Source organism: Belonocnema kinseyi, chromosome 3, assembly GCF_010883055.1.
Source record: "Belonocnema kinseyi isolate 2016_QV_RU_SX_M_011 chromosome 3, B_treatae_v1, whole genome shotgun sequence".
NCBI lineage: Eukaryota > Metazoa > Arthropoda > Insecta > Hymenoptera > Cynipidae > Belonocnema > Belonocnema kinseyi.
Window position 1 is genome coordinate 29,857,750 of NC_046659.1, and position 10,551 is coordinate 29,868,300.

At 34.7% G+C, this 10,551-nt stretch overlaps 1 protein-coding gene across 7 annotated transcripts in view; it reads left to right on the top strand.

Annotated features, from left to right (window-relative positions):
- LOC117168706 overlaps positions 1-10,551 on the top strand; it is a 172,461-nt gene that overhangs the window by 78,990 nt on the left and 82,920 nt on the right. The window contains exon 6 of one of the 7 annotated variants that reach the window (XR_004466543.1): positions 3,344-3,983. The exons of 5 other annotated variants lie outside the window; for them this stretch is intronic. Coding sequence is in view for 1 of the 2 variants with exons in the window: in XM_033354408.1 (XP_033210299.1) it covers positions 5,859-5,880 (22 nt within the window). In the remaining variant the exon portion in view is untranslated. Of the gene's footprint in view, positions 1-3,343; positions 3,984-5,858; positions 6,160-10,551 lie in introns of those variants that run through there. One more of the 7 variants, XM_033354408.1, reaches the window with a different exon arrangement.

Genomic DNA, 10,551 nt, shown 5'->3' on the forward strand with positions numbered 1-10,551 from the left:
CCGGGAATAGCAGCGGTGGCGCCAATGTTTCACGACTCGCCGCTCTTCACAAAACTGACACGCGCCTCCAATGCAAAAGCGAAAATCGTGTCACCCCGCTGGCCTCAGGTATCTTTGAATTTTGTCGATGGATTTCTCATCATACATTAGTCGTGAATAACTTTTGAGACAATTGGGACATGTGGATGTCATGTTTTCGCTATGGTTGTAACTTGCTTCATTGCTTATTCATGAAAGCAGAGTTTATATATGAAAATAAGGAGGAAGATGCGGATAATGTAGTTCAATCAAATGCTTGAGGTGTTGGGTGTATTTTATCATTTCAACGTTCTAAGAAGATCGCCAGTTGAAAACAATTGTGGAAAGTGTTTGGTGTGATGTAACATCAGTGTATGTATCATAGAATAATTTTAAAAAAAGTTTCGAATATGTTTAAGCAGAGATGTTTTTATAAGAAAATTACCAAAATAACATATAATGATACAATTTTGCATAATAGTTTTTAAAACCTTAGTGGTGTTTTAAATACCTCTTTACCACCCCTTACGTACGTCCCTGATTGGTTCCATAGTTGATCAGTTAGAGACTTTAATCAAATGTGAATATGTCAAATATATAATTATAAACAAAATACGGTGGTTCCATGGTTCCACGGTTGAAAAACACTTGGAAATTAACACAGAATTTGGAAATATCGAAATTTAATATAACATGGTTCCTATAGTTTAATGGTTCCAATAATACTGTAGTTCCGTAGTTTTGAAAGTGAAGCAAATTAAAATTATCGAAAAGTTAAATAACGCAATATCAAACATGAAAGTTTTAAGAAGCGTAAGATTCAACAATAAGATCACATTTCTGTAACAGCGAGAGAGAGAAAGAGAGATGCGCATCGCATACCTTTATGCAGGCATACAAAAGAATAGAAGGGAGAGTAGTGGAGTGGCGATAGAAGTTATTCTGTATTCCTTTATATCTCATTCGTTATACTTCTCTTCCACACAGCAGTACACAATGTGTAAGTTAACAACTATACATATAGGTATATATAGTATACTTATAAATGCTCGCTCGTACGTACGTAGAAGTGATCAAGTGAAAAGAAAAAGAAATAAAACTAAAAGTTGCTTAATTTATGTGATTATTTAATCAAGATGACTAATATTGATTGCTACATTACGTGCATACCAGATTAAAAACTAGAAAATAATTTAAATAACATTTTTTTTAAATCACGTTTTTTTCATTAAAAGAATAAAAAATCAGTTTTAAATAAACTAAAAAGTATAAAATAATTCATCCTACAAAGTCCATCTTGTGGTTCTGATAATTGGCTGCCTTGGAGGCATGAAAGATCCATTTCTTATGCAATTCAACAAAATCCCGGCTTGCCAGCATCAGACTCAGTCCATCGCGAGTCAGATGCAAAAGACTGTTCGCCTGTGATCACTTCATCTGGTCCGTAAACACTGTTCCTTCTAAAATTTTACAAAGGTTGCTAGCTCTAAAAACGTATCCAGAGGTGAAACCTTCACCTCCAACTGTGGCTTCTGTCGCGTAAGGTCATCTGCGGCAAGAGATCGCTCTCCAAGGAAGAGTGAAGTGCGAAGTATCTTGCCTAAATGTTTCGGTCTTGCTTACATTCTAGGATAGAAGGAGCAGGAGTGGACGAACTACACGTTGCGTTTGCGTCGGGATTGGTTGTTTTAATGTACCCTTTTTTGGTTTTTTGGATTTTGACGCTCTTGTGGAACTGACTAAAACCAATACCTTCTCATTAGGATCAAAATGTAAAAACGGAATGTGGAATTGCACCACATATTTTGATTGGCAGTAATTAATTTTTTATAATATCTGTCACAGCATGTGAATTAAGGTGGTTCACAAAAAAACTAGTTTTTATTTTTCAATGACCTTATTCTTGAGAATTTCCTCCTCTGGATAAAAAATAATTCCTTAATTTGTATATATTTAAACAAGTTTTGTTGAGGTTTTGAGTCTCGAATTTTTTTTAAGGACTTAGATTTTGAGTGGGTTTTCAAATTTATTCGCATGAGAAATTGGCAAAAAATTAAAGACCAAGAAATGAACGCACGTAGTGATACCGTTCTATATGATATTATCTCTCGTATCAGTATCGTCTTCTGAGTTTCGAGTATTGGTTTTGTGTTGTATCGTTTGAGTATAAAAAGCCCAAGATATCGCTCAGGATCGTATCGCGATTCTGAGACAAACAGCCAGATGGTGGCTTCCTAGGGAATGAACGTAGAAGGGGAAGGGTGACAAGTTTCAAGTACCTAAGTACAAAAATATTTTCTTGTATTGGAAAGTTTCGAACGTTCAGATTAAAGAAACATGTATCCCCAATTCTATTTTATCTAGAAATATTGTTGTTACTGCAAATAAAAATATGCATTATAAGTTGTTTTTATAACTGCATTATTTTCAATTTAATGAATCACTGTTCTTAAACTGCTTCTAGATTTTTAAGCAGCCTGTCAATCTTTTTTAGCAAATCATTTGCAAAAAACACGGATCAAGTTGACAATCTGAAAGTGACATTAACCTAAAATTCAAACGTCTGGATTGACTACAGTTTGCGATAAAAATTCAATTTCTCTCTAACCACGTCGCGAGCGGTCTGCATGTACTCTATTGTTCTCGTGGTTACTTACGATTATTAAACAATAAAAATTTATTATCGTGTTATTTTGTCTACTGCATTTAATAGAAGTCACATGCTACAGGCGGTAACTCAAAAAGTTGCATCGGGAGATTGGATTTGATAGCAGAAACCTGTGATTATAGAGACTTAAAAAACGATCTCATTAGAGATAAAATAGTCTGTGAAATTTTTAACAAAAGTACAAGGAATCGAATTTTTCTGGAAAATAATCTAGCTTTAGAAACTGTAAAAGATATATGCCGAGCTGCAGAATATACAGAGAAAAAGAATATCAGCCAAGCAGCTAAGGAGAGAAAAAATCAACATACGCGCAAAGAAAATGCTCAAGGAAAGACAGAAAAGCAACTGGATAGAACGAATAATGCTACAGGTGCAGATTCGAGCGGCACGCTATGAATAGGATTTCAGCCAGAAGATCAACATTTAAGGCGTGTACCAAACCAGGTCACTTCGCCAGGGTATGGCGTACAAAGATGTTAGGCAATATCAATTCCAACGAAACCAAAGATAGTTTTAACATTTTGACTAATAAAAATAGTGGTTTAGAATTTACTCTCAGTACGATAGAAATTACTGAATTGAAATCCAATTTAGATTCTATTAGTAAGAATTGCGGAGGCTCGCCCCTGAAGTTTTTTGTTGTTATTTTTGTTAAAGGAGTAAAACGGAAAAATGCTCATGCACCAGCCACATTCGAACCTTGGGACTACGAGTCCAATATATCCACAAGGAACGAAGGTGAGAGTGGGACTTACCGCAAGAGGCACCTACCCACTAAAACCTAACTCTTTTCCTGCCAACCGATGTTCCCGGAACCCGCTTTCGCATTACTTCAGGAACATGGGGGTAAGGCTACTACGCCGAGCTTCGGCGTCCATCTGTATAATCTCTGTCGACTGGAAGACTTCCCCAACGGGATTGTCTCCCTGAATGACACGTCCTCTAAATCTGAATCATTTCTGATCACTAATATTTCATCTACAACTACCCACCCCATATAGTGTGGCACGCGTCAACTTCAGTTGTGTTATATACTTAAAACTTCGGGTTGTCGGCCTTCGGTCACCGCCCCTGAAGATAGCATGTCAATTTGTGGTAAGAGTAGAACAAAAAGGTAAAATGTATGCTCTAGATGGAGTCATAGTAAAATTCGAAAAATCAGGTTGGATAGTTTTAGGTTTACCATCGTCAACAAAAACAGACCTTGTACGAAGGGTTGACAACTTCTCGCACGATGAGGGTACAACATGGACAATATAATACGAGGATGTATTCCAAGGAATAGAGGAAATAAAAGGTGAACCATTTATTTTCAAACTTAAATCTAATTATAGGCCTGACACTGCACCGGATTAATGATAAAGCTGACAACGGAATTTAAGAGAATAGGGAATGGAGATGAATCATACGAATTTGTCAGTCCTTTCTTAATTAAACAAAATCCAGGTAATAAAGTTAGAGTTTGCATTGACCCTTAAGCATTTAACAGCGCAATTGAACGCGATCCCGATAATCTTCCAACTTTTGAGGAGATCACTGCCAATATGGCAGAGGCTAATATATTTTCAACATTAAATGCAAAGTCAGGGTTTCATCAAATTCTGTTAAGTTCAGAATCATCGCAATTAACAACGTTCAAGGTACTTTACGGTCGTTGCAGGTTCAACAAATTAACGTTTGTGTTAAAAGTATCACCGGGCGCGTTCCAAAGATTTTTTAAGATAGTTTTTGGAGATACGAACGGGGTAGAAATATACACGAACGAAATTATTGTATGATCTAAAACAAAAGAGGAACATGATAAAATTTTACTGGAAGTTTTTGAAAGAGCTAGGAAATGGGAAGTAAAACTTAAAAGAAAAAATGTTAATTTTATTGAAACAATGTAAAATTTCTGGGTCACCCAATAGGACAAGATGGAACTCAGGTAGTCGAAAATTTTGCAAATGGCAATTTTGGAAATTACTACTCCTGCAAGCAAAAATGACGCAAACAGAATTTTGGGAATGATAACATTTTTGGAAAAATATATTCTAAATTTATCAGCAATAACTTTTAATATGAGAAACGTAACTAAAGATTATGTAATTTGTTAATGGACAGAAACTCACGGAATGGAATTTCCAAATGTGAAAGTTACGCTTACAAGTAAATCGGTACTCTTGTGATTGAATCCAAATGGACAAATAATATTATCAGTAGACAGCTCAAAAGATTTGTAGGGAGCGGCTGATTTTGAGTTGCGGAAAGGTCAGGGGAACACAGCAAGTGGTGCTTTCCCCCTGCATGCTTACTACCTTCTCCGGAACTCAACGCTAGCCATCGAACGGCAGATGCTCTTTAAGGGTCGTCATTCATAAAAATCAAATCTGAACATGAGAGGTTGGTGGCAATTTTTCGTTATTTGACAGCACTGACTTAGTACTAGTTTTGTCAAGGGGTGCTTTTGTGTATCATTCCAGTTTTTCCTTCTCTTTTCGATACAAAAAAAGGAGTTCATGGTAAGTGAGAAAGCTAAAGCATTGTTAGTTCTGGATGGATTTAAATTCAGATTGAAAACTTGAATCAAATGTGAAACTGTTTTGGACAGCTGTAAACCGCCCCATCGACAAAAATTATTGCTATTCGAAATAAAAACGTTAAATTGAGAATTGTAGAGAACATCGTAACTTTATTTATTTTATAATTAACAAGTAAGAAGCTCTCTCCTTTATTAGTTTCTACTTGTATAGAATCAAGAGTATCCTACATGTGAATCGCTGTTTTTAGCAATTTTGGCAGAAGTCCTCTTCGAGCTAGACAGAGGTTTCTTCGAAAACGCTCAACGTCTTCAGTGTTCACCATTTCAATATCATTATCATGGATTTTCATCATTCCAAATTTTGGAAGGTTTCACATCTAAATAATCATCTTCTACTGCTTTTTTTTCGCGAAATTACTCATTTTTTGCCGATTGAGACGTTTTAAGCTGTCTGCCTCACGGTTGTGCTTAGTTTTAATTTCAACCACTTTTTTCGAACTATCAAGTTTCAGACAAGCATTGCAATCTTTATTTGTACATGCCCAGTACTGAATGTCACCTTTGAGTAAAGTTGTAAATCTAAATTTTAATTCATCCAGAACTACCAATTCTTTACCTTTCTCACTTACCATCATTTCTATTTTTTCATAGCGAAGCGCCAAGGAAAAACTAGAACGCCACATACAAGCAAAACTAGTTACAAAGCAGTACTGTGAATTAGCGAACAATGTTATCCAGCAGAGAAGGTAGTAACATGGAGGGAAGACCCACCACCCGCTGTGTTCCTCTGACATTTCCGCAACTCGTCATCAGCCGAGCAGCTCAACTCTACATTATTGTTTTAGGAATCTCTTCATTTATAGATACTAGATTATCATAATACACAACTTGCAATTTTTCTTAGAAACTGAAAACTACACGAAGCTTATAGTTTCTTGCCGTCTACTTCTCGGCCTTATTTCCATTTATTGATAAATTAATATTTATTTATTCAATATGACGACATTCACGAAACGGCAGATTTTAGAAAAAATTCCAAATGATGGAGTAAGAGGGACTGGTGATCTGTATATCTTGGATTAATTGAACATAGGTAGGAAAAAGTGAAAACTAAAGATTGTGAAAGTTTGAGAGTTTCTCTTTCAACTCTCGTTACAAAAAGGAAATATAAATGCAAAGCTTTTCCACTATGGCCAGGAACCACAACAAGTGGCAAAAATGGTACAACAACAATCATAACCCGATATTCATTTACGTTATTAGCCCACTTAGTTAGAAAATAATTATAATTGTAATTTATAACACCAACTTGCTGTGCTAATAATTGTCAGTCAATACTCTACGTATTTAAATTTCGCGCCTAACGGAAGCGCGCAATCGCAGTCACGTTATGTCAACTGCAAGAAGGGTTCTAAAGCCCTTGATTGACGTTTTCTAGTAAATTTCGATTGGCAAACATTTTTAACAATCAAGCGATTCAAATAAGTATTTTGCAAGATTACAAAATACGATACGAGCCCTATAAAAAATGCTCAATTGAAATGAATTGGAAGTGTTGAAATTACGATTTGCAATTCTAAACAATATAAAGGCTGCCTTGTGAAATGATTTTGATTGGTTTCACTTGAAAAAATGTGGATACATAAAAAGTAAATGAAGTCTTAATCTAAAATATCATAAAAGTAAAAAAATATATTCCTAAATTTTCACTTCAACACTTTGTCGGTACCAGAAATTTAGAATATTTGCTTCTTTCGGTGTAAAATACTCCGATAACAACTTGGTTATAACTAAAAAATGTGTGTACCGTGGAAATATCACCATTCTACATAGCTATGTTAGCAGAAATATAAAGCTTAGATATATGAAAACCGTGGACTTAGTGGGCTTAAGAGTTCTTTAAAATTATCCGATTAAAAATGCACTAAAGAAGATGCAAGTGTTCAAGAAATATAAAGATTTCCGATAATGTACCAGGGCTTAGTCCCATGAGGGTAGATTAGTCCCTCACAGCATGATATTTTGCGGGATATTCCATTCATCTCCAAGAATATCCTGGGAATAGCCCAGGAGATCCTAGGGATATTGCAAATAATATCGTGCAGGGCGGAAATCTCGATATCCCTGGAATATCCCAAGGACATCTCAGAATATCATCAGGATATATCATTAATGTCCCAATTTTATATGACAAGAATGTTCTCAAGATATCCCAATTCTATAATTTAGTATATTATTGGAAATTCAGGTATATCTTCTGCCAATTATATTTATATCTAATCGTGTCAATAAAATAAGAAATGATTTAGCACTATTACCTATTTTTCCGGAGATTTTACACAAAGTAAAACATTATAAAATACAATAATGGTAAATTCCCATCTAAAGTTACTTTCGGGTAAATTCCATCATGGCTATCAGTGTGCGAAAACTGTCGCGTAGTAAGAAGTGACACATTAACAAAACCTAACAATCTCTCGAATATGCGTGCCAAATTATAAATCAATTGTCATTTATATTATACGAATCAACGCGGTGCATATTAGTTCAATTTTTTCTATTATAAGAACTGATTTTGGCGTTGAAAAGTGCGATCTTTTTATCGTAAGTAGGCTGTTATTAGTTATGAAAATTATTTGCGTTAATAATTTTTTTCTAATTATACTGAGATAGCCTTTTGAAATAAACCGAATAGTCTAGATTTGTACAAAGTGGTTTTTTTGTCAAACGTATGTTTGTGAATCTTGGTGTTTGCAGGTACTCTACATATTTTAATAAATATGCATTTCAGAAATATTGGATTCCATTGCCAAAATTGTGTATATCCCGACCAGCACATTGAGTGCATATCGTACGGGGTGGAAATCTCTATATCCATGGAATATGCCAAGGATATCCCGGGAGATTTTTGGGACATTTTTCAGGATATCCCATATCCTGCCGAGATATCGTAGGGACATGCCAAGGATATCATTTTGTTGTGAGGGGTAGAATAGTGGAACACTTTAGAATAATGAGAAGGCTGCTGGAGCTTTTGTAGCCACCTACTTAGTAAAAACTGTTGAACTATTCTACTAATTTACATCCATGGGACTGCGCCCTCACTTTAAATGTTCGGCTCAAGAACACAAGACAAAAGACTAAAGACGTCAAAACTATAATTATTATACCAAAGGTTTATTTTTTAAGAAAACTGAAAATTTTCAAAGAAAAATTAGATGCTAATTTAAATGTGAAGAAATAACTACAATTTTGCTATTTCCAGGTGAAACAAACTAATTCTAAAATGTTAACATAATTTTTAATTAAAAACTATTTAAAAATGTATTTTAAATTGAAGGTCGTTAATATTGACTTCCATATACTGGTTCACAAACTCGCCAAACAATCTAATGCATTATAACGGTGTAATAATTCTATTGCATATCTGCATTTCACTAAAATTGCAGCCATTTGACTCAATTCACGCACGAGTGTTTGAATAGGAAATTGAGTACCTGTACATTTCACCATGTTCGAATTTAATTGCGTTTCACCAGAATTGTCTATTGACGATTTCATTTCGCAATTGTACTCAATCGACTTCAATTGAAACAACGGCGAAATTTTTTTCACTTTTTTCCTCCTAACTTACATTTACACTAAATGCAATATCCATTGGAAAGTTAAAAAAAACTAAAGAAAAAATACTAGAAAACGTTTATCTGGTTCAAACTTTTTGTAATTTAAAACAATAAATTAAATTGATAAAATTAATTATTTACAATAACATCGAATATCTAAGAAGAATACGTCACAATGTAGATACGTGCTGTCAAAAAGTTCAATTCGCAAGGAGAATTATTTATATTTACAAATTTTAAGTACCTGTAATTAAATTCTTTTAAAAATTTATATTTATGTGATTATTCAATTCGGTTCTTGACGTTATAACCGCTTCGCCTTGTTCTATTCTTGCCACCACTTGTTTGTTAGGCAAATTTGTTCTTTGTATTGTATTTCAGTGTTTGTATTTGTGTTCGGAGTGTTGTATGTATGTTGCATTTGTTTACTTTTTCGGTCCTTGGTAATTAAAGGACTGTTTTTCAGTTTCGAGGTTTGACAGGTCTCGTGCGGCTAGTACGTATATCTAACGATGGGTGCTTGCCTCGAGTGCAATAAGCCAATTTCCAGAGGATGACCGGGCGCTGTTTCCTGCATAAAGTGCGATGTGTTTAGCCAATTAGCCTTCTTCGATGTTGAAGTGTCAAAAAAAAATTATTTGACTATCTGAAAAAAGGAAAAATTGATTTTATTTGCTTGAACTGCAAATTTCCGAATGCTGGCGACTCCTTCTCGGGTCTAGATCAAAGCTCCTTGCTAATTCCCAGTAAAGATATCGACCTACCGACAAGGATCAGGTAGCAAACCCTTAATTTACAATAGTTTCACCTGCCTCTGTTACTGCTGCGGCTCTGCCACTTGGATACATCTAGGCGATTCACTGTGCGGTATTATAAGCACAGAGGGAAGCGGATATACAAAACGCAATTAGGCTATCTACGGAATAGTTACACACCCAGCGGTGGATATTATTATTCTTTGGCTATTTGATGTCCGTTGGTAAATATACCTTCAATATTTTAAAGTTGTTGATACCTTACACATGTATCTTCAGGTAGTAAACTTGATCTCTTGTTTAAACTAGTAGCTTTAAATCTCGATTTTCGTCTTTTTGAGAATAATTTTACAATATTATGCTTCATTGTGTACCTCAGACACTTTAATTGTTCTTATAAAATGCTAATATTCACAGGTCTCCGGATACCGATTTACTAAATTATGTCCATTTTTGTTGAGAATTAGTCTAAAGATCTACGCCACTGTTTTGGACATTGTTAATTATTTTAAATTTTTTAATTTATCTGCCAATCATTCCAAATGGAGTGAAGATGGAGTAGGATCTTTTTTTTAAGAAATAATTTTAATTGTTAATTATCCCTTTAGTATCTTCCTTACGTGTATTCATAACCGATATTCTAATTTTATCTTTAATCACTTAGTTTCGGGTGTGTTGATTATGGTTCATTGTCTCAATCATTTTTTAACTGTGCTTCGTGTGCTTCTTATTTTTCAATTATTTTTCTACAAAATATTTCTCTTAATATATCAATGGATACCTTAAGCATTTGCCATGTCAACGCCCAGTCTCTGTTCGCGCATTTTTCTAATTCAAATATTTTTTCCGTACATGTTCTGACCATATAATAGTTGTTTCTGAGTCCTAGTTAACCCTAAATATACCCTGTAACCTTGCTGCAATTGACAACTATTGGCTCTTTCAAAGAGGCAGAGGCGATTGAAG